The 26,239-nt window shown below is 34.4% G+C and overlaps 1 protein-coding gene across 2 annotated transcripts in view; it reads left to right on the top strand.

Moving 5' to 3' along the window:
• FAM174A (family with sequence similarity 174 member A) overlaps window positions 1-25,948 on the top strand; it is a 47,352-nt gene extending 21,404 nt beyond the window's left edge. Inside the window, exons 3-4 of one of the 2 annotated variants that reach the window (XR_009214076.1) lie at window positions 1,789-1,923; window positions 25,778-25,790. Coding sequence is in view for 1 of the 2 variants with exons in the window: in XM_032156753.2 (XP_032012644.1) it covers window positions 1,789-1,923; window positions 25,778-25,781 (139 nt within the window). In the remaining variant the exon portion in view is untranslated. Of the gene's footprint in view, window positions 1-1,788; window positions 1,924-25,777 lie in introns of both variants that reach the window. The other variant, XM_032156753.2, reaches the window with a different exon arrangement.
• The last annotated feature ends 291 nt before the right edge of the window (window positions 25,949-26,239 follow it).

Here is a 26,239-nt window from a genome sequence, read left to right as displayed (position 1 = left end):
TGTGTGTGGGCACACACACACACTCACACACACATACTTGTTAATGTAACAACAACCTAAACATACTTAATTTCTCACTATGAAAGAAAGAGATCTTTGTATTTCATACTGCTTCATTTTTGCTAGTACTAATATTTACTGACCCTTTCATTAGTTACATTTGTAACTTTAAGTACTATGCTTAACTTTCTGTTTCCTGTTCCATCACTTTAGACTTGTATATTGATAGCTCTATAGGTAATGACTGGTGGAAATTTTCTTGGTTTGTGCTCACACTTAGTAATATTTTGTAAATTTTAACACTGAGACCAGGCACTTTACACCCAGGTGCTAATATCATACCTGATGCTTAATAAGACTCAATTGTTGTTGAAGGTATGTTTGTTTTCCAGGAGCTTCACTGTCATGTTTGAGGAGTCTCATGTTGCTCTTGACAGTTGATGTTATAGCCCAAGTATTTCTTATCCCATGTATGTCAAACAGAGTAAATCAGAATTTATGTAAACTGACTTTATTTGTGATAACTTGCTGAAATATTTTCTATTTTGTTTTCAAACTCCAATGGACACTCTTGTGAAACACATTTTGCTGTGTGTGGAGTTGAAGCTGTTGCGTTGGAGATGACTTAGGCATTCCTTGCAGGGTCACGGCTTTAGTTGCCAAGGCAGAAGTCACTCAGACCCTCAACAATTAATTGAAGAACATCTTAATTGATACATCACTGTGCTAGAAAGTGTTTATGTAGTGGTGAATAAAGCAGTCTTGGTTGCTGCCCTCAGAGAACTTAGTGGGAGAGACAGATGAATAAACCTCACATAAACATATACATCAGCACATAGGAATGCAAATTAAGGTAATTGATTTGAAGGAAAAGAACAAGTTATTTGAGACACAAACTGGAAGTAGGACTCTAAATCTTGAGATTTCATACACATGGCTAATAATAATGAATGTTAAGCACCCTTGAATCTTTTGAATTTCTCTAAGCCAGTGGTTCTCAAACTTGAATATGCATCAAAAGCATAATAAATGTTTGTTAAAACACAGGTGTCTGGGCCCCACCTTCAAAGTGTGTTATTCACTAGGTCTGGGCTAGCCATGAAGATGTGCATTTCTTGTAAGTTCCTAGGTGACTGTGATTCTGCTGATCCAGAGAACCACACTGCAAGAACCACTGATCTCAGATAATGGTTTATATCACATTGGAGTCACATTTAGAAACTCAACAAAATATTCATATTTAGTTCTTCTTTGCTGTACATTTTGATTCATTTATGGCCTAAGCATGGGACTTTAGAAAATACCCCCAGGTAATTCTGGTGTGCAGCTAGAGTTGTGGGCTATCAGTTTAGTCTGTGAATATGTATATACATACAGTTTCTTAGAGGGGCCTCTAAACAGTGGTAAGAAAGCATGGAGGACATGGGGAAAAGGCTGGAGCAGGAGGTTTCAGTAAAGAAGTACCTGACCTAAGCCTTTAAAAATTAAGGCTTAAAGTGCGGTACCTGAATTAAGGCTTAAAAGCTATTTGTCAACACCATCAGTTAACACAGAGAGAAGAGAGTATGTCAGACAGAAGAAACAGGCGATGGCACTTAAACATGTATGAGTAGGTTTTGTTTCAAGAAGTTTAATCCTAGGTGGTAAATTTGTTGCATATCTGAAATGTAACCATTCTGATACTGAGTGTTTCCTATGTCAGAAATAGAATAATAATTTATTTTACAAATAAATATAAACTATGCCATATTAAATAACCTTTATCCATTAATTTGTTCTATTTGATAGGATGAGAAGAAGAAACCGAAAGACTAGGAGATATGGAGTTTTGGACACTAATATAGAAAATATGGAATTGACACCTTTAGAACAAGATGATGAGGATGATGACAACACATTGTTTGATGCCAATCATCCTCGAAGGTAAGTATTCCAGTAGCTGAATTCTATGAATCAGGAAGCAAGTCTTTGCCAAGTAAACTGAAGAAGTAAAATAGACTTTCATTTAACAGCTTGTATTCCAACACAGTTTCTTCAGTTCTGTTTACTGAAGTTCTTTTTGCTATCTACCCCATAGCTCACATTCACATTGTTTTGCTCAAATAGATACAAACAATAGAATACCATCTCAAAATAATTTTTAAAAATTTCTTCTTCTTTTTTTTATCTTTTATTTTAAGTTCAGGGGTACAAGTGCAGGGTCGTTACATAGGTAAACTTGTGTCATGCGGTTTTGTTGTACAGATTATTTCATCACCCAGTTATTAAGCCTAGGACCCATTAACTTCTTCATTCTTGCAATATGTATTAACTCGGGTATGTGTGTGCGTGTGTGTTTGTGTGCGTGTGTGTTCGTGTGTGTGTGTGAGAGAAATACTTAGTAAACTTAGTTTCCTTTTTGTATTCTGAAGATATTTTCTTTTTAGTTTGGGTTCTAGTGTTTGTAAATAGTGCTGCCTTGCAGAATTGGGGGGCTAACTGTTTATGGTCTGATCATATAACTGTAATATATATACTGAGATCTGTTCTCAGTAAGTGTTAAGACCTTTCCTAAGAGGTTTAGATAAATAAAATGACATGAGTATAGAATAAATGCCAATGTAAATAGAATGGGGAAAAAAGGCAACAAAGATTCAACCTAATAAGGAAAGACATCTTGGAATCCAGAGGGATTACTTGGCTGAAGGAGAATTAGAGTCCAGAGTCAGGTACAAATGCAAAGAAAACAGAAATCTTAGGATTACAGAAAAGAAGATGACTCAACAAAAATTGGACTACTAAGTCCTGTGTATCTATATTTGTATCTATATATGTCTATCCATCTATCTATCTATCTAAGCTGTTTATACATATGCACACACACAAAGGAACTTTTAGTAATGCTGATAATTTGTTCATTTAATACAAATATGTTCATCAATTATATATTTTAATAGTATTACAGCCTGAGTGGGCAAACATGAACAAAACAATTGCATGTGTTCATTAGGCACTCACTTTCAATTAAAGACACACATAAGATGAAAGAAAAGGGACAGAAACTGATATTCCATGCAAATGGTAACCAAAACAAAGCAGGGGTTGCTAAATTTTTATCAGACAAATTAGATTTTAAGTAAAAAACTATCTCTTGAGACAAAAAAAAAGATCATTACATAGTAAAAGAGTCAATTCACCAGGAAGATATGACAATTAGTATGACTTTATCAGAGCACCGAAATTATAAAGCAAATATTGACAGATCTGAAGTAAGAAATTGACAGCCATAAAATAATTTATGGGACTTTAATATCCTACTTAAATAATGAATAGAATATCTAGACAGAAATTCAATAAAGAAACCTCTGACTTAAACAACACTATAGACCAATGGACCTGACAGATATATACAGAACTTTGCACCCGACAGCAGAAGAATTCACATTCTTCTCAAGTGCTCATGGGATGCACTCTGAGATAAATCATGTTAGGTCACAAAACAAGTCTTAACAACTTTAAGAAGACTGAAATTATTCCAAGTGTCTTTTCCAACCTCCATGGAACAGAAATAGAAATCAATAACAGCAGGAAAACAGGAAAAATTATAAATATGTGGAAACTAAAAGATATAGTTTGAATATACCTCCAGGCCAAATCTCATGTCAATTGTAACCCTCCATGCTGGAATTGAAGCCTGATCAGAGATGTTTGGGTCATGGGGACTGATCCCTCATGGCTGGGTGCTGTCCTTATGATAGTGAGTTCTTGTGAAATGTGGTTGTTTTAAGTGTGTAGCACCTGCTCCTCCTTGTTCCTATATTTGCCATTTGAAGTACCTGATCCCATTTCACCTTGCACCATGAGTAAAAGCTCCCTGATACAAGCTCAGAAGCCAAGCAGATGTCAGCACCATGCTTGTATAGTCTGCAGAACCACGAGCCAATTAAACCTCTTTTCTTTGTAAATTACCCAGTCTCAGGTATGTCTTTATAGCAATGAAAGAATGGACTAATACACTGAACAACACACTCTCGAGCAATTATTGGGTCAAATAGGTAATCAAAGGGAATTTTAAAAGCTATTTTGATACCAAAAAAAAAATGGCATAACAAAACTTATGGGATGTAGCAAAAGCATTGCTAGGAGAGAAGTTTATAGCAATAAATACCTATGTTATGAAAGAAGAAAGACTTCAAATAAACAACCTGGCTTTACTCTTTAAGAAAGTGGTAAAAGAAAAACACTTTAAGCCTAAGCCTAAAATTAGCAGAACGAGGGAAATAATTAAGATTATAATAGAAATACGTTAAATAGAGTTGAAAAAGACAATGAGAAAAATCAATAAAATTAAGATTTTGTTTATAGAAAAGATAAAATCAATAAACCTTTAGCTAGACTAAGCAAAAAAGAAAAGGCTGAAATAAAATCAGAAATAAAAGAGAAGAAATTACAATGAGTACCTCAGAAATTAAAGAAGACATGAGAATATTATGAACAATTATATACCAACAAATTTGATAACCTAGAAAAATGGATAAATTCCTAGAAACATAACAATCTAGGAAACTTGAATCAAGAAGAAATTCAAAGTCCAAACAGACAAGTAACAAATAAGGAAATTGAATCAGTAGTCAAAACTTTCCAAGAAAGAAATGTCCAAGACCATATGGCTTCATGGGTAAATTATACCAGACACTTAAAGAAGAATTAATACTCATCCTTCTCAAATTATTCTGACAAATAGAAGAAGAAGCACTTTAAAACTCATTTTATGAGGCTAGTGTTATCCTGATACCAAAGCCATATGAAGGAAAGCAAACTGCAGGCCAATACTCCTGATGAACATAGATAAAAAAACCCTCAATAAAATGCTAGTTACCCAAATTCAGCAGCGTATTAAAATGATGATACACCATGATTAAGTGGGGTTTGTCCCTGGAATGCAAATATCTTTCAACACATGCAAATCAATGCAATACAACACATTAATATGTTGAAAGAAAAAAAGCCACAGGATCATTTCAGTAAACAGAAAAAGCATTTGACAGTGCTGTCCACATAGACAAATGGGGTTGCATCAAACTAAAATGCTTCTGCACAGCCAAGTAGATAATCATCAGAGTGAAAAGGAACTTTAATAATGGGACAAAATATTTATAAACCATATATGTGTATACATATATATATGAGTTAATATCCAAAATTTATAAGGAATGCATGTAAGTTAATAGCCAAAAATCTCACATAATCTGATTTTAAAATGGGCACATGACCCCTGTATTATGTTGGTGGGAATATAAGTTGGCACAGCTGTTATGGAAAGCAGTACAGAAATTCCTCAATAAATTAAAAATATAATTACCTTATGATTTAGCAGTTTTGCTGCTGGATATATATACAAAGGAAACCATTATTGCATAGAGAGATCCGCACTCCCATGTTCACTGCAGCATTATTCACATTAACCAAGCTGTGGAAATAACCTAAATGTGCACTGACAGATGTATTAGTCCGTTTTCATACTGCTTGGAAGAAATATCAGAGACTGGGTAATTTATAAAGAAAGGGAGGTTTAATGGACTCACAGTTCTTCATGGCTAGGGAGGCCTCACAATCATGGCAGTAGGCAAAGGAGGAGCAAAGGCACATCTTACATGACGGCAGGCAAGAGAGCATGTGTAGGGGAACCACCCTTTATAAAACCATCAGATTTCATGACACTTATTCAATATCATGAGAACAGCATGGGAAAAACTTGCCCCCGTGTTTCAATTACCTCCCACCAGGTTCCTCCCATGATACATGAGGATTAAGGGAGCTACAATTCAAGACGAGATTTAGGTGGGGGCACAGCCAAACCATATCAACAGATAAATGAATTTGAAAAGTATGATATGTATATGTATATATAATATACATAATTACGTGTATAATATACTATTGAATATTATTCAGCCTTAAAAAAGAAGAAAATCTGGACATTTGCAACAACATGGATGAACATGGAGGAATTTATGTTATTTGAAACAATCCAAACATAGAAAGACAGATATTGCATTATCTCACTTATATAAGGAATCTAAATAGTCAAGCTTATAGTAGTGAATAAAAGTTGCCAGGACAACCCCATCAAAAAGTGGGCAAAGGACATGAACAGACACTTCTCAAAAGAAGACATTTATGCAGCCAGAAAACACATGAAGAAATGCTCATCATCACTGGCCATCAGAGAAATGCAAATCAAAACCACAGTGAGATACCATCTCACACCAGTTAGAATGGCCATCATTAAAAAATCAGGAAACAACAGGTGCTGGAGAGGATGTGGAGAAATAGGAACACTTTTACACTGTTGGTGGGACTGTAAACTAGTTCAACCATTGTGGAAGTCAGTGTGGCGATTCCTCAGGGATCTAGAACTAGAAATACCATTTGACCCAGCCATCCGATTACTGGGTATATACCCAAAGGAGTATAAATCATGCTGCTATAAAGACACATGCACACGTATGTTTACTGCGGCACTATTCACAATAGCAAAGACTTGGAACCAACCCAAATGTCCAACAATAATAGACTGGATTAAGAAAATGTGGCACATATACACCATGGAATACTATGCAGCCATAAAAAATGATGAGTTCGTGTCCTTTGTAGGGACATGGATGAAACTGGAAAACATCATTCTCAGTAAACTATCGCAGGGACAAAAAACCAAACACCGCATGTTCTCACTCATAGGTGGGAATTGAACAATGAGAACTCATGGACGCAGGAAGGGGAACATCACATTCCGGGTACTGTTGTGGGGTAGGGGGTGGGGGGGGCGGGGACAGCATTAGGAGATATACCTAATGCTAAATGACGAGCTAATGGGTGCAGGAAATCAACATGGCACATGGATACATATGTAACAAACCTGCACATTGTGCACATGTACCCTAAAACCTAAAGTATAATTAAAAAAAAAAAAAAGAATTCTAAATATCAAAAGAAAAGACTGTTTAACAAGACTATCTTCATAAACAATAAAGAAGACATATTTTTCTATTTTAAAAAAAAAAAAAAAAAAAAAAAAAAGTTGCCAGGGGCTGCAGAGAAGGGAAAATAGGAAGATGTTAGTCAAGGGATCCAAAATTTTAGTTATGCAAAATGAGTAAGTTCATTTATGCAAGATGAATAAGCTATGCAAGATGAATAACGTGTACAACAATGTGAATATAGTTAACAATACAATACAATATTGTATACTTTTAAGTTTGCTAGGAGGGTAGATGTTAAGTGTTCTTGATACACACAAAAATATGGTAATCTCAAGAGGTGATGGATATGTTGATTAGCGTGATTGCAGTGATTGTTTCACGTAGTATATGCACATTATAACATCAAGGTAAACACCTTAAGCATATCCAATTTTTATTTGCCAATTATACCTCACTAAAGATGGAGAAATAAAAAGTTCATGAAACAGTTGTAATCTATGCTAATCCTCAATTCTATAGGCCATAAAAAGTCATTTTGAAAATTTTAAGACAAGGGAAACTTTGATTACAAAGTTATGTTTTGAAGGTTACCCTGACTGCATGGGTTGAAGGAGACCAAGATAAAGAGTAAGGTGACAAAGAAGAAAAGTAGTTAGATGGTGCAAATGAATGGGATGACTTGCATTACAGTTACAGCAGGAAAGGCAGAGAGGAGTGAATTATTTAAGCAGCTTTGGAAGGTATTAATTACCTTCCTTAATTACCATCTTAACCAAGATGTAGGTCCTGTTTTGAGAGTGAAAGAGCGAGAATTGGTTATAATAATGGTAAAGCATGTTTCAGGGATAAGAATGAAATCATCTTGAGTTATTTAGTAATCTCACCCAATTTACTTAATAAATAAGGCAAAACTTCTTTAATATATATCTAAATAAAGTGACAGGAACAGCACATTACTATTTACCTATTCATCAATTTATCCAACAAATGAATGATGTAGCAGCTATCTACTTGCCAAGCACTGGTCTATGTGTTTAAGATACATTAGAGAGCAGAACAAAACAAAACAAAAAAATCTGACTTTGTGAAGTTTGGCTGCCAGTGGGGAAAAGATGAGTTAGAGAGGTTAACAGTTTATTTTTCATCTTCAGTTTTCCTTCTATATCTATCTGATTTTTTTTCTTCAAGGAGCATATATTCATGCATTACAATCATGAAAATATCATATTTCTCATCTAAATTTCTCCCTATGTTTAACATCTGTTCATCACAATTCTTGCCTGATCTAATCTTCGTTATGAAAGTTAGAACATAATTATTTTCAAACTTCGTTATTTCTTTTCTGTTCACCAGTCAGCATTGACATTCTCCTATAAGTAAAAACCTTCCCTTCTTCCTTGTCTGTCTATCATCAATATGTAATGATGATTTTCTCTTTTTCAAAGGTTCATAATTCATTGCTGTACTTATTTTAGTGCACATGTGGTCTCAGATGTGGTCAGTGGGAGCTTCTTCAAAATGGTTTCTGTCCTTGTAACTCAGTCCCATGTTTTTTAATTACCTCCTTACTTTCCAGCCTCACGAGATGTTCTAGACTCTTTTGGATTCAGCCTTGAAATCTGGCATTTCTCCATAGAGCCCTGGTTTCTTTGAATGGGCACTAGGCAAACTCTTTGCAACTGGGTGGACTTTGTTTCTGGGCCTTTCAGCACACAGTTCCGTTAAATGTATGTATTTATGTATTATATACATAAATACACCTGTGTCCATGTGCTTGCATATACACACATATATGTGTACTTTAGATATTATCACTTCACACTTCCCATTCTAATTTATCTCTACTGGGTTCTTTTTTGCCTGCTTCCTTTCCATAATTGTATTTTTCTACTGTCATGAGATCTCTGGCTTCAATAGTTTTACTAATTTGTTCAGTCTTATAATAAAACTGAATTAGATTCTGAGTTTCTTTGCCTATTAAGGAATTGCTTTGCTTAAAAAAAAACTTTCTAAAAAGAATGTATGAAAGTTTGCAGTTTTCTCCTCAGTGTCCCATCATGTCCAGTACTAAGGATATATAGTCAGATACTGTGTTCATAAATAATTTGGCTTAGTTCTTTCCCACACTCCTCTTCAGTGTGCTTATAGTAGTCATTTGAAATATAATTTAATTTATTTTAGTTTGCTTTCTGTTTTAGGTTTCTTCTTCCTTTCCTATTTTTATTTTATTTTATAAGGAAAACACTAACATGCTTCCAAAAGTTAATACTATACATGAAACTTAAACACACACAAATATATACACACACAAATATATACAGACACACACAAAAGTTCTAGTCTCTCTTGTATACTTTCCACTCTCTACTCCATTCTTCCCACCTTATGCTTTGAAGATAAACAACTTCATTATTTTCTAGTTTATCTTCACTATAGTTTTTTTGGTAAAAGTTGACAGAAACATGTATTTCTTATGTTTACCTCATTTCTTACATAAGACGTAATATGCTATATATGCTCTATTATATTTTTTTGTTGTATTTGATATTTTCTATGTCATGCCATATATGTATATATTATAATCACAATAGAGTAATATGTAGCTATAAGTCGTGCCATTTACTATGTCATATGTATATGAACATATATGACATAGAGTTACATATTACTCTATGGAGGCTATTATATATTTATATATTTACAACTGCATATTATTCAGTAGTGGCCATAGCATAATAACCATGGTTTATTCAATCACCTGTGGTTTGACATTTAGGTAGTTTTTAGTTGTTTTGTAATTATAAATAGTACTGCAGGGAATAACCTTGTGCAAATGTGTTTTTGTATTGTTGGAGGCAGATTTTCAGGGTTAATTTCTGGGAGCAGAATTATAGGTCAGATAATGTGAAATCAGTTTTAATGATGAGGAATTGAAGGTGGCTATAAGATGATATCCCACTGGGCAGAGCAAATTGGATAGATTCATTCTTTCATTAAAAGTACTGATTAATTCCCATGTGCCCCAGGCACTCTACTAAGCTCTGGGATGTATACAATAGTGCACAAAAATGGACAAAATGCTCAGCCTCAGGCATTTAACAATCATATATATATATATGATTGTTATATGTTTTATATATATATACACACACACACGCACACACACATATGGAGATATATATATATCTCCACAATGCAGAATAGAAGGAGTCTTAGATATAGAGTTGGGATTCACAATTTTTAGGTTTTGACTAAATCCGGAATAATGCTCTTCTCTAAGCCAGATTTACTTTTCTCTTTTAAAATGAGCAATAAGGATGGATATTTCAGGGCACAAAGAGGCAAAGAATGGTCATACAGTTTTTCTGTTCTCCTTTTATTCTCTTCTTGAAACAATATCAAACATCATTTAAATTACACTCACACTGATTCTAGCCATCTGTGCTATTTTTTTTAGAGTCTAAAACAGAGGTCAGGTGACTAATTTGGGGAAGGTGGCCACATTTCTACCACATAACAGCAGTTTTAAAGAGGTGTAAGAAGAGGTGTGTTTATTCCTATTACCTTCTGTGGCTTAGACATTTTTTTCTATAATGAGATATACATTCCAAATACCATTACTTTAGCTGAAGAAGGGCCCTATCTGACTTTTTAATTCAGTGGGCAGAACTCGATCTGATTTTTTAATGTTGATATTAGAGATTAAATATGCATTACGCTGTCAATTCATTAAACATTTTAAACTTTTCTTGTGTGAAAGCTGCACACTGATCTTATTGTGGCTCACTTCAGTAACAAATGATACTCATGGTTAATACCATTTTCCCCCCAGTAAATTGGAAGAAAAAGTCTATACTTATGTGGAGATATAAAATCTCTTTATTCATTGAAAGAGGAACTTGACCAAGGATTTCCCAGAACAGCTATATAATGCCTACATCTTAATCTCTTAGATCCTATAAATCTGTTCAGTTACATGACAAAGATGGCCAAAGATTGCAGAGGGAAGTAAGATCGCTAATAGGTGGATTTAAAAATAGTTAGATATCCCGGATTATATGCCTATTACATATCAAATTATTTTTATTGCTGTAGCATTATAGGAAGTAAATATCAGATAAGGCTTGCCCCATTATTAAGTAGGTTAGCTGTCAGTTTTTTTGTAGATATTGCTTGTTAGCATAAGTAAATTTCTTACTGTTTCTAGATTGCTAAGAGTTTTTATCATGAATAGTGTTGAATTTTATCATATACTTTTTCTGCATGTACTGAAAGTGATTTTTTCCTTTTAGTAAATAAACATGGTGAATTTCATTAATTGATTCTTGAATGTTAAACCAACATAATAGTCCTGAGACAAATCCTCCTTTGTCATGGTATCCTTTTATATATCGTTGGGTTCAATTCATTAATGTTTTCTTAAAGTATTTTTGTCTGTAGTTTATAGAGTTTATATGTACATATACATATATGTGTGTGTGTGTGTGTGTGTATATATATATATACATGTGTGTGTCTTTTATAGTATCTTTATCATGTTTTGATATTAGGGTTTGCGTTTCTCATAAAATGTGTTGGGAAGTGATCCCTTTGCATCTACATGTTTAAAAAATTTGTGTAACACTGCCATTATTTCTTCCTTAAGTATTTGATAGAAGAAATGAGTGAAACTGTTAAGTGAATGGACTTTTTTATTGGATGGGAAGAGTTATTTAATATACATAGAGCTATTCAGATTTTCTGTTACTTCTCATGTAATTGTAAATTGCTTTATCAAGAAATTTGTCCATAAAATACTGGACTTTAGAAAACAATTAAGTGGTGAATTATGTGCATAATTTTCACATAACTGCTTTTGCTTGTGATTATTTAAATACTTAAATATATACATATATATTCCAATAAATATATAAATATATAGAAATATGTATTTAAATTTATATTTATATAGTCTAATAAATATATAAATATATGTACTTCAATATATAAAGTATATACTTAAGTGTGTGTGTGTGTGTGTATATATATATACACATATATACACACATACTTTACTGTTACTTTATTATAAAGTAATAGAAAGGTTGAGAAATGTGGCATCTTTTACTGTTGTTACTGTGATCAGTAAATCTATTTTCCATTGCCAAGATTGCTACAAATACCCTGCAATGGATAGAGTAGGTTTTACAACCATTTTTACAGCAAAGTCTCTGATGGCTGTAGTTACATGTGTTATATGTTGCTATACTGATTATATTAGCCACATATTTTGTTAACCAAGGCAAATTCAAGTCTGCCATCAAAGAATATCAGGAAACATATAACTGTTGCAGTTTGGGTTTTACCATTGAACTGAAAAGATGATTCCCTTGCTGACTCTGATATTTCTGATTAATTTTTTTTTTAGAACTGTTGAAAGTTTCATGGAAGTACTTTAAAATATTACCAATATGATTTAATAAATAAATCAGTTCAGTAGTATTCCTGCTCAAAGAATTTATATTAATCTGTCTAATTAAATGTAGTAAAGTTGATTCAAGTAAAGGTTTTTTTTTTTTCTTAATAGAATGTGACATTTCCTAATAAAACAGCACTTGAACCTGTTTTAAACTCTGTGAAAACATCCTAACTACATGGTTAAGACAATCATGTATAAACCAATCATTATTTTTATTTGATTAATGAACTCTATATGTGAGCACAATGTACCACTGAATTGGATTCTAAAGGACAAAGAAACATACAGTTCCACAGATTTCCAAACTTATAATTTTTTTTTCTTTTTTATTTTTTTGAGACGGAATCTTGCTCTGTCGCCCAGGCTGGAGTGCAGTGGCGCTATCTCAGCTCACTGCAACCTCTGTCTCCCAGGTTCAAGCGATTCTCATGCCTCAGCCTTCCCAGTAGCTGGGATTACAGGTGTGCACCACCAAGCCTGGCTAATTTTTGTATTTTTAGTAGAGACGGAGTTTTATCATGTTGGCCAGGCTGGTCTCAAACTCCTGGGCTCAGGTGATCCACCCGCCTCGACCTCCCAAAGTGCTGGGATTACAGATGTGAGCCACCGCACCGGGCCTCAAACTTAAAATGTTATTTTTAAACTGATGACTTGGTCCAGCTTTCATTCTTGGAGTAAATATTTTATTTGAAATTACTAAGTCCTATTTCAGCTATCTTAACTTGTTTAGCAATAAAGCTTTTTGCTTTACTTCTATTCCTGTTTACTTCTCTCTTGTTACAATTCTTCACCCAAATTTGACTCTTGTTGAATAAAAATTAGCAAAGAACCTATATTCTACCAGGGAGGAGGGGGCAGGGATAATATTCAAATAACTAAAAGCCAGAACAGAAAAGAATATCTATGTAAATGGTGCAGTTTTTCATAAAAGGGAATTTTTATTTCTGGCCTGGACAGAGTGAAGTAACAGAACTATAATAGGAGTGATTGTGACAGCTGCTTGTTAATAAAACACACCCTTAGTGCAGGATGTATCAGAGACTATGCTAGGATCCAAATTCACTATGAAATCATTAAAAACATTTCTTGCAGAGTAGTTCCTATTCTCATTTGAAAGATAGGAAAACTGAGGCTTAGTTCAGATGACTTCATCTGCAATATCCTGCAATTAATCTCATTCCATTTGTTTAATATTTATTTGATGTATACCTAAAGAGGATAATTCTAAATTCTGATCCTTCTGTCTTCTATACTACCACTTGTATTACTGTTAATTTTTCAAATACGGACTCCCAAAATAAAGCATGTAAGTAGAATGATTTGTCTGCCTTTTCAATTGCAGTACAGAATATAATTAGTCTACAGTATAACTTTTATATTTTTTTATTATACTTTGAGTTCTAGGGTACATGTGTACAACATGCAGGTTTGTTACATATGTATACATGTGCCATGTTGGTGTGCTGCACCCATTAACTCGTTATTTACATTAGGTATATCTCCTTATGCTATCCCTCCTCTCTCACCTCACCGCATAACAGGCCCCAGTGTGTGATGTTCCCCTTCTTGTGTCCAAGTGTTCTCATTGTTCAATTCCCACCTATGAGTGAGAACATGCGGTGTTTGGTTTTTTGTCCTTGCTATAGTTTGCTGAGAATGATGGTTTCCAGCTTCATCCATGTCCCTAAAACCATAAAAACCCTAGAAGAAAACCTAGACAATACCATTCAGGACATAGGCATGGGCAAGGACTTCATGTCGAAAACACCAAAAGCAATGGCAACAAAAGCCAAAATTGACAAATGGGATCTAATTAAACTAAAGAGCTTCTGCACAGCAAAAGAAACTACCATCAGAGTGAACAGGCAACCTACGGAGTGGGAGAAAATTTTTGCAATCTACATCTTACGAAAGGCTAATACCCAGAATCTACAAAGAACTCCAACAAATTTACAAGAAAAAAACAAACAACCCCATCAAAAAGTGGGCAAAGGATATGAACAGTCTACAGTATAACTTATAATAATTCTTGTGAGATCATCCCTTACTGGTGCTGTCTTCTTGTTTAACTGTTTTTAAAATTAGTGCCTCTTCATTTTCCAAATTCTATCCACAGAATAACAGGAAGCAAGTCATTTCCAGAGAGGCAAATGAATTTCCTTGCTTACAATTTTACAAAACTAGCTTTTTGTAGTCAGCTCTTTCTGAGAGTGGTGTTTTTTAATGTGGCCTTAAATACATCAAACTATTAACAATGATTGTTATTGGTCATTAAGATGTAGAGTAATTGTTTTCTCTATTTCTTTATATTAAATTGAGCCATATGAAAATACCAATATATGATTTAATATAAATTTCCTGAAGGAAGTGTTTTCTTTCATGTAACAGAATGTCATAGATAGGGGCCTCACCAGGCACAGTACCTCAAGGGTCTTGCTCCTCTCCTCTGTGATTCCCTTGGTTCTGCTCATTGTTCTGTGTTGGTTTTATTCTTAGGTTGATAAGAGGATCATACTAGCAGTTCCTATAATTACAACCAGACGGTAACTTTAACTGGAAGTTAGGGCCACACTCTTTTATGTCTCTTTCTTAAGAATGAGAAAGGTTTCCCTAAAGTCCTCCAACACAGTTGTTTCTTATTTTTATTTTTTTCACATCATTATCCAGGATTAGATTATGAGATCATTCATAAACTAAGACCTGGGGAGGAAAATGGAAGTACCATGATTAGCTCAGACTTATCAGTTGAGGTGGAATGGATACTGAGTAGCTAACCACCGTTCCACCAACTGCGTCTTGTATGTTAACCATTGAAGTTCAATACAGTCAAATGGGGAAAAATTGTAGGTTTCTGGGAAAAAAAAATAGTTCGTGCTGCTTAATATAACTTTCTTGAATGTGCTGTTGTTACCCTAATTTTGTTAGTTAGAGGCAATTTTTTTGTTTAGTTGCTAAATCATTTTGCACAAAGGAATTATAAAACTGAAAAACAAATCTCAGTTCTTGGACTGTTGGTAGAATTTTCAGCTTTTCCAGAAAGAAAAACTGATGAGGAGTCAGAGGCCGCATATGCTGACTAAAATTACTATCGCTTTTCTCAAAGCAAAATGGAGACAAATTCTCAAACGCAGTCTCAAGAAACACAAGTTTAAAAGAATGCTTTACAGCATGAATCAACAAATGGAAACATTACCTTCTTGCTATTTTGACTTAGTAAAATTATTTTTAAATTACCCTGATTTAATTATTATACATTGTATGCTTGTATCAAGATATCACATGTACCTTATAAATATGTAAAACTATTATGTATCCATAATAATTAAAAATAATTAAGTTTTTAAATGATTTTATAATCATTTTAAATAATTTTATAATGATATAAACTAGAGGACATTTTGACAATCTTGGTAACAGTTTCTAAAAGCTAATATTTCTGTCATTTCAGGCTACTTTAGTAATTTCTGCCAAATATGTAATTTAAAAAGCCCTAAATTTGCTTTTTGGCTACTGCTGTTATGCTTCATTATATATACTATTGTATTGTATGTGTTGATTACATTTTGTGCTCAATGCGATACTTGGCCATAAAATATTTCCTCGTTATTAGCATCAGTATATCAGAATCAGATTGCAGATTCAATATAAGTGTTTAGTGAGAAACCCTTGTTAAGAATATGTTATTCAAACAGTTATCAATTTGAAAATACTGTAGTTCTAATTTCTAAAACACTGTCTTAATTGTTGGGTATAACATAGTATCAGAATAAACACTAACCTTAGTCAAAGTAAATAGAAGATTAAAGTACTAATATTTACTTTAGAAATTTCTATTTAGTTTGTTCACTGGTATGTTGGTAGTAAGATAGTTCCTACTTAATTTTTTCTCTTAAAGGGAACTTTGCTGTGTTTGTCATTAAACAGGTAGCAAAAAAGAACTTTTATATAATTTTTTTCAAAATTTTTCTGAAGATTAAATTTGGCTACTGATGAAAAAGAAATATTTGGGATTGGAGTCACTGAATGAAGGCATGGATTCTAAGGCATTATTATTTATGAATAGCAGTTTCGTAGAGAAAGAAGAGGTATCCAGTACAATAAGTGTGTAGGATACAGTATAGCACATACTAATAGAATGTCTTGGTTGTTTATTATTTTATAGTCTGTTTGTTTGTAGAAGAAATAGGAATCCATTGCTATAGCCAGAGTAGCATTTTTTTTTAGTACCGTGGAAATTCTGTAAATGATAGAAAACTGAGCATTTTACATAGGATCTAATCTTCAGATTTCGATGACTAAACCCTCCAGAACTGAGAAGTATTATGATAAAATAAGGAGCAACAGGACATAATCATATGGACTGAAGTGCTTCTTGAGCTTCTATTATTGACTGAATGCCCTTAGACCAATCTCTTGAATCTTGATTCCTCCACCTTACCAATTTGCCTGCCAAATAATGTAGTTGGACTGCACTTCTAGAATCTTTCCCAGTTTTTGGTCTCTGTAATTGCCTGTTTTAATCTTGTAGACTACCCTAAAAAGACAATCCTTAGTCTTAATTGAAAGCTATTTATTTTATCCAAAACAACAACAAAAATCCAAAAAACTTAAGAACATCCAACAAATAATTGATCAAGATGACACTAGAATTCAGGCTTCCCTTCTAGGCCAAGGTTTTTTGTCCTTCTGAATTATTTCCAAGCTTTATTTGTAGTTTTGCAATAATAAAGAAGGATATTGTTTTCTTTTTTTAATATTTTTTCTCTATTTTTTGATCACCATCATCCCATTCAGTACCAAGCGATATTCCTCACAGTTAATACAAACTCAACACGTTTGGTGATTAAAAGAATGAATGTAATTTTAAAAATATTTTTACCTATTAAGCTTAGCAGCATGCATAGCCCAATGTGTTGCATACCTATTTCAATATTTGTACTTATGAAGCTTAGCAGCATGCATAGCCCATGTGTTGCATACCTATTTCAAATATGTTGAAAGCCATCAAGGCATTAAATGTTGTGGTTACTTATGTTTGTTTTCATGTGAGACTATATATTTGAAATAGATATATGTGTACTGGTAATCCATGTCACTGCCATATAATGTGATTGAGCAAGAATATAACATTCTTAGTTTTTCTTTATTTTATATTATAATGGTGGAAAACTGAAAATTCCAGTTAGTTCGGTTGTTTTCAGCTTAAATTTTGTCAATTCAGGATGTAAATATCATCCTGATAAAGATTCTACCCCTTTTTTCTCCTCTCTCTTCACTTCAAATTGATCCAAGTTCTGTGGAGACACACTTCATTATTCAATTAATCTAAGACACCATTAATTTTAAGCAGATCATTAAGAAAGAAAAGAAATAGCTGTCAGTTAAATTTTGAAATTATGTAGCGATTTTTTTTTTTAATTGAGACGGACTTTCGCTCTTGTCGCCCAGGCTGGAATGCAATGGCATGATCTCGTCTCACTGCAACCTCCCACTTCCAGGTTCAAGCAATTCTCCTGTCTCAGCCTCTCATGTAGCTGGGATAACAGATGCCCACCGCCATACCCAGCTAATTTTTGTATTTTTTAGTAGAGATGGGGTTTCACCATGTTGACCAGGGTCCTGAATTCCTGACCTCTGGTAATCTACCCACCTCAGTCTCCTAAAGTGCTGGGATTACAGGTGTGAGCCACTGTGCCCGGCCGTGATATTTTTAAATTATACAAGAATTGTGCACACTAGCCTCTCAGTACTTTTTCACTGTGCTTTCCTTCTGAAGAATTTGGCAATTTATGTTTGCAGTTGTATTGCTTGGTGTATAATAGTTTCTCAAAACAGAAACTAGCAGAGTTTTCATTTATCCGGGGTATCTTTCCATCTTAAGAGATATTTGTTTTTGGCAAGCATGTATGGGGTTCTTGTCATCGTTTAGTGCTAAATATTTGCTTCACTGATATTAATTATAGTTTACTATTCTCTTTTATGTATTTCTACACACAAAAAAATTTGCTTCAGTGGTGATTCATGAAATAGACTTTTTGAAGGTATTTTAAACCTCATTAACTTCATCCTTATAATACCAACAGTGCATATAATTAATTCACTCAAAATGACAACAACGCAAAGAGCTGTGATCCACACATAGAGCCAATGGCAACTATGTAAGAATTGCCCCTGTCTGACAGCTACTGTAAGATGCCATCAATTGAAAGATGCATCTGAAGTTCAGAGATGTTAAAATGTGAAAAATGTGTGTCTTATAAACTCTGAAATATAGTACTGTTCATAGGAAAGGTCATACTTGCTGTATTAGTCAGGGTTCTCTAGAGGGACAAAACTAATGGAATAGATATGTACAGGAATTTATTAAGTATTAACTCACACAATCACAAGGTCCCACAATAAGCCATGTGCAGGCTGAGGAGCAAGGAAAGCCAGTCTGAGTCCCAAAAACTGAAGAACTTGGAGTCTGATATTCGACGACTGGAAGCATCCAGCACAGGAGAAAGATGTAGTCTGGGAGGCTAGGCCAGTCTCTCCTTTCACATTTTTCTGCCACTTATATTCTAGCCATGCTGGCGCTGATTAGATTGTGCCACTCCAGATTAAGGGTGGATCTGCCCTTCTGAGTCCACTGACTCAAATGTTAATCTCCTTTGGTAGCACCATTACAGACATAACCAGGATCAATACTTTGTATCCTTCAGTCCAATCAAGTTGACACTCAGTATTAACCATCACACTTGCAGTCTTCTATCTTTGCTGGCCACAGGTGAGGGATAGCTTGTCCTGCTTGGTTTTGGAGCACAGCCTCTATCACTGCCATTCTTGCCGAAAGAGCGTCCTGTTAACAGACTCATTAAGATTATACTGTGTACTCCTGGTTCTGTTGCAGAGTTTTGTTTGTTTGTTTGTTTTTGTTGTTTGTTTGTTTTGAGATAGATTTTGGCTCTTGTTGCCCAGGCTGGACCACAATGGCGCAATCTCAGCTCACTGCAACCTCCACCTCCCGGGTTCAAGCGATTCTGCCCTTCAGCCTCTGGAGTAGCTGGGATTACAGGCGCCTGCCACCACGCCCGGCTAATTTTTTGTATTTTTAGTAGAGGCAGGGTTTCACCATGTTGGCCAGGCTGGTCTCGAACTCCTGACCTCAGGTGATCCACTCACCTGGGCCTCCCAAAGTGCTGGGATTACAGGCATGAGCCTGCGGCAGTTTTTTTGAGTCAACCGGTCTACCTTCTACAACTTCTATATCACCTCTCCAGAGAGTAGGAATCCTTAGCTACTTTTCTCATACCATATTGATTCTCCACTTTTTTCAAACTGCTGTGGGATTCCTGAGAAAGAGCAACTGAGGGATAGCAACATGGATTTCACCAAGTAGGTGACAATTGAGTTAAAGTTATTTTTTTAAAGATATAAGTTAATCAAATAAGAGCCTGTGAAGGCCCAGCATGGTGGCTCATGCCTGTGATCCCAAAACTTTTGGAGGCCAAGGTGGGCGGATCACTTGAGGTCTGGAATTCGAGACCTTGCTTAAGGCTGGAAGACCATGCTTAAGGCTGGAAGAGAATTGGCTTAATTCTTGATGAGTTAAAAATATTTCCAATTGGGCATATAAATAAGAATGCCTTCTTCAATATTACATTTGGTCGTGGTTGAGTCATGCCAGGGAGGGAGTGGGGAGTGGTGGTTCCTACAGTAGCCCCTGAACAGCATGAAAACATCCAGAATGGAATTCTGAGGAAATTCCCACTCAAGGAATGAAATACTCTAAATGAGAGAGCTGGTCATACAGTCTTATAAACAGGTTCAAGGAAATGTTGGGCACAATGTAATAAAATTGATAGATCATAATAGACAGTTATGCTTATTTACATATGTTTTGAGGTTAATTACGAGTCTCAAAACACCTTTCTGAAACCATACCTTAAGAGACTCTTTATGTGGTAGGTACTTTTCTATTTGAAAAAAATCTTGTAGATATTCCTTAGGGTCTCATATATAGTCAAGTTCAAAAGGCTATTTAGTGATAGAATTTGGATTAGGTTCTAGTCATTTTGTGTTCTTCTCCTAGTTTATGAAACTGCAATTTTGATTTTACAGATTGACTTTTTTTCATAGTCTACAAATTCATTATCAGTATTATCATGGGTTTCAAGCATTAAAAGGACAAGGGCTGTACAAAAGAATTCTAAATGTTACTTTTTTTTTTTTAATAAACTTCAGTATATTTTTTAAAGGATTAAATTTACTTTCAAAGTAAAAATATATTAGAACCTCATTATCTTATACTAATCATTTAGAGAACTATTACAGACTGCTGACTAAAGATTCAGATAAGATGAAAAAGAGCATTATTCATTTTCAGATGTTTTTCCAATGAAGTTCTAAATGTTATTGATGATTATAAAGGAAGATTTATTAAGTTTGTAAAATATGCACATTTTGTTTTTTTCTTTTAATTTGGTTTGATCAAATGCTTTTCATTATGATGGCTCTTACTAGCAGAAATTTTTTTGGAAGCCAGGATTTAAATTAAGTAGTAGTAAAGTAACTTGTATAATTAGAATTAAAATCTATAAAAATTTGTATGTCAAAATATAGTTTTATATTACAATAAACTAGTTACACAATAAGAGAGTAAATGGGCAAACTTGCCCCACTGTAGTGTTTATTGAAAATCTTGTCTTTAGTATGGATAGTTTTTGTTACCATATTGTACATTTCCAAAGCATTGATTGTTTTATAGATTATACTTAGTAGCTTGTAGCTTTAGTAATCCTCATTTCTGAAGGTTAGAAATAGGAACAAATAGCTGTATTTATAGAAACCATAGAAATGAATAACTGTTGTTGGCTCTTGAATAATATGGGGGCTAGGGGCACCAACTACACAGTCGAAAATCCACGTGTAATTTTTGGACTCCCCAAAAACTTAACTACTAATAACTTGCTGTTAACCGGAAGACTTACCAATATCATGAACAGTCAATTAACATGTATTTTGTATGTTATATGTGTTATATACTCTATTCTTACAACAAAGTATGCCAAATAAAATGTTATTAAGAAAATCATAAGGAAGAGAAAATATATTTACTGTTCATTAAGTGAAAGTAGATCTCATAAAGGTCTTCATCCTTGTCTTCACGTTGAGTAGGCTGAAGAGGAGGAGGAAGAGGAGGGGCTGATCTTGCTGTCTCAGGGGTGGTAGAGGCAGAAGAGGTGAAGGAGGTGGAAGGGGAGGCAGGCATACTTGGTATAACTTTACAGAAATACATCTGAGATTTTTGCCTTTTGATTTCTCTAAAACTGTTTCTATTGGTACCAATTCTTCTTCCACAGTTTGCTTTAGTTTTAGTGCCCATATCATAGAAAGGTCCATGTCATAAAAGAAGTTGAAAGCAGTCTCAAATAATTGGAACATTCTTCTGCCACATTGACTACTGCCAATTTGTTTTCTGATACAGCTCCTTCTACATCTTCTTCCTTATCATGTGGCACTGGTTCAGAAGCACTCATCTCCATCAAGTCATTTTCTGTTCACTGTTCCATTGTAATGTCAGTTAGCTCTTGAATTACTCCAAGATCCTTATCTTGACATCTTTTATTTTACACTTTTTTGTTTTTTTTGCAATAGCCACAATTTCTTTTTTTTAAACTTAACATTTGTATAAAAATAATTTTTAAAATTGTTCTCAATACCTGTGAAAGTAATGGGGCCAGATTACTTACTTTTCAGGCATCTGTTACGATCCTGAATCAATAAAAAGTTGTTCTTTTTTCTTCTTAAGAAAAAGAAATCTAAAGTGTGAACTTTTAGGGATAAAGAGATGAAATAATAAAATGCTTTTGTTTTCTTTATTACATAAGCAAAATTTCCAAACTTCATTTTTTATTAATTCTATTTGTCATTCTTTTTTTTAATTTAATTTAATTTTTTTATTATTATACTTTAAGTTTTAGGGTACATGTGCACAATGTGCAGGTTTGTTACATATGTATCCATGTGCCATGTTGGTGTGCTGCACCCGTTAACTCATCATTTAGCATTAGGTATATCTCCTAATGCTGTCCCTCCCCCCTCCCCCTACCCCACAACAGTCCCGAGAGTGTGATGTTCCCCTTCCTGTGTCCATATGTTCTCATTGTTCAATCCCCACCTATGAGTGAGAACATGCGGTGTTTGGTTTTTTGTCCTTGCTATAGTTTGCTCAGAATGATGGTTTCCAGTTTCATCCATGTCCCTACAAAGGACATGAACTCATCACTTTTTATGGCTGCATAGTATTCCATGGTGTATATGTGCCACATTTTCTTAATCCAGTCTATCGTTGTTGGACATTTGGGTTGGTACCAAGTCTTTCCTATTGTGAATAGTGCTGCAATAAACATACGTGTGCATGTGTCTATAGCAGCATGATTTATAATCCTTTGGGTATATACCCAGTAATGGGATGGCTGGGTCAAATGGCATTTCTAGTTCTAGATCCCTGAGGAATCGCCACACTGACTTCCACAATGGTTGAACTAGTTTACAGTCCCACCAACAGTGTAAAAGTGTTCCTATTTCTCCACATCCTCTCCAGCACCTGTTGTTTCTTGACTTTTTAATGATGGCCATTCTAACTGGTGTGAGATGCTATCTCATTGTGGTTTTGATTTGCATTTCTCTTATGGCCAGTAATGATAAGCATTTTTTCACGTGTTTTTTGGCTGCATAAATGTCTTCTTTTGAGAAGTGTCTGTTAATATCCTTTGCCCACTTTTTGGTGGGGTTGTTTTTTTCTTGTAAATTTGTTTGAGTTCATTGTAGATTCTGGATATTAGTTCTTTCATGATTTCCTTGATTGGCTCTATTGTAAATCCTGTGAAGTCATGTGCAACATCTTGAAACAGTTTCCTCCAGCAGAACTTATTGTTTTGCACTTGATGGCTCTCAAGTCTTTTCCAATAAAATGGTAGCATCTTCAGTGGTATATTCCTTCTAGACTTTCATGACGTTCTCTCTATCGGGATCTCTTCCATAGTGTTGAATAAACCTTTCCATAGCGTACTGGGCGTAATAAGCCTAAGCATCCTTATGGCCCCCTTATCTCAAAGCTGAATTAGAAACATTGTATTTGGAGGCCAGTAGACCACTTCAACACCTTCAGTGTTGAATTCCTGGGGTTCTTTGTGGCCCAGGGCATTGTCCAATATCAAAAGAACTTTAAAAGTCAGTCCCCTACTAGCAATGTACTTCCGGACTTCAGGGCCAAAGCATCAATGGAACCAGTCCAGAAAAAGAGTTTTCAGTGTCCAGGCCTTCTTGTTGTACAACTAAAAGATTGGCAGCTGGTGTTTATCTTTTCCCTTCAAGGCTTGGTGGTTAGCAGCTTTGTATGTAAGGGCAATCCTAATGAGAAACTCTACTGCATTTGCATGAAACAGTACTGTTAGCCTATCCTTTCAGTCTTGAATCATACTGCTCACTTCTCTTCCGTACTAATAAGTGTCATTTGTGGCATTTTTTTCCAGAACAGGACACTTCCATCTGTATTAAAAACTGTTTAGGCGGATGTCTTTTCTCCTCAATGATTTTCTCAGTGGTTTCTGGGGACTCTGGTCTGTTGCCTACTTGGTCAACAGAAGCTGCTTCTCCTTTTACCTTGACAATTTTTTTTAAGCCAAACCTCTTTCTGAAATTATTAAACCATCTTTTGTTGGCGTTAAATTTTCCAGCTTTAAATCTTCCACCTTCCTGTTGCTTTAGATTATAATACAATGATTTTGCTTTTTCTCAAATCATGTTAGAGTCTGTAGGTTTGCATTTCTTATAGCAATCATGCAACCACATAAAAGCTTAATTTTCAATATGAGATAAAAAGTTATTTCAAAAAAAAGTGCAAGGATGTTGTGCTTGCTGATGAAGCTGCAGTGACAGTTTCACATTTTTTCTTCCTTTTTTACAGTGGTCCTTAGGCTGGGTTCATTATTCTCGAAAAGGCAGGCAACCCCTGCTGCAGATCTCCATCTACAATACATATCAAGCAATCCAACTTCTTTTTTTTTTTTGTAATGTCATGACTTTTTCTGCTTCCAGCAAAAGCAATTCCATCATCAATAGTGGCATTTTGTATGGGTGTCATCATGTTATTCAAAGTTTATGATATTGCACTAAATGCAGTAGAAACTACGCGAGAATCACGAGAGATCCCTTTTACTGCAATACACAATTTACTGGAGATACGAATTGCCCATATGGAGATGATTAGTGTCACATGGTATTTTAAGTAAATACCAACAACACTTGAGCTCACCATAATAATAACTAGAGGGGACTGTGAAATTACTACAGTAGTACACTATGTACTACAGTTAATTTTCTGCAGTTATGATTTAATACTGCATCTTTATATTTACTTACATATCTCTTGACTGCAAATAGCACCATGTACAGTCTGTGCTTATGTGCATAAGTTTTGATAAATTTTAACATTTTATAGTAGATTTGTATATATATTATGATCATAAATGATAAAATAGATCAGCATCTACATTTATTTTATCCATTCATGGCATACTTTTTTCTTAAGTTTTTAATATTTCTTTTTCTTTATTTGAGACAGAGTCTTGCTCTGTTGCCAAGGCTGGAATGTGGTGGCACAATCTCTGCTAACTGCAGCCTCCGCCTCCCAAGTTCAAGTGATTCTCCTTCCCCTGCCTCCTGAGTAGCTGGGATTACAGAAGTGCACCATCACGCCTGGCTAATTTTTGTATTTTTAGTAGAGACGGGCTTTCACCATGTTGGCCAGGCTGGTCTTAAACTCCTGACCTCAAGTGATCTGCCTGCCTTGGCCTCCCAAAGTGCTGGGATTACAGGTGTGAGCCATCACACCTGGCCTTTTTTGATATTTCTAAACTAGGTAGTTCATTGTAATATTTTTCAAATTGTCTCAGATCTCAAAAAAACTTTAAAATATATTTATTGAAAAAAATCTGCACATAAGTGGTACTATGCAATTCAAACCCATGTCATTCAACAGTCAACTGTATTGTATACTCAAGTCAACTAAGGTCATTTATGAATATTATATGAGGGTAAACTTTATTATGAATATAACCTAGTCTTTACTCACAGTAGTTAAATATAAAATTCCTTTAAAAAGTTAGAATTTCTGTTTAATATATAATTTCTGAAATAATTTATCTAGACAAAATAAGCATGTGTTATTGGTGTTCTTTTTAATAATTTTTAAGACTGAGTACTTTTATTATATTCTTCCTTCTCCTCCAAATCTTTCTGAATAGTTTTAAGTGTTTTTAAAATTGTTCCAGAAAGGACATTTATGGTATTTTTTTTCTTTTTCTTGCAGATAAGAATGTGCCTTTTGATGAAAGAACTTTATCTTTCTACAACGAAGAGTGGAATTTCTATGTTTAAGGAATAAGAAGCCACTATATCAACGTTGGGGGGGGTATTTAAGTTACATACATTTTAACAACCTTTAATTTGTTGTTGCAATAAATACTGTACCCTCTTATTATATCTTTATATGTATAGAAGTACTCTATTAATGGGTCAGAGATCTTGAAGATAAACTATACTGTAATAATTTATCTGTTTGAAAATTACTATAAAACGGTGTTTTCTGATCAGTTTTTGTTTCCTGCTTACCATATGATTGTAAATTGTTTTCTTTTATGTATTAATTGGTTAATGCTAATTATTTTTGCTGATGTCATATGTTAAAGAGCTATAAATTCCAACAACCAACTGGTGTGTAAAAATAATTTAAAATTTCCTTTACTGAAAGGTATTTCCCATTTTTGTGGGG

Source organism: Hylobates moloch, unplaced genomic scaffold (assembly GCF_009828535.3).
Source record: "Hylobates moloch isolate HMO894 unplaced genomic scaffold, HMol_V3 SCAFFOLD_6, whole genome shotgun sequence".
Taxonomy (NCBI): Eukaryota; Metazoa; Chordata; class Mammalia; order Primates; family Hylobatidae; genus Hylobates; species Hylobates moloch.
This window is presented reverse-complemented; position numbering and strand designations above follow the sequence as displayed.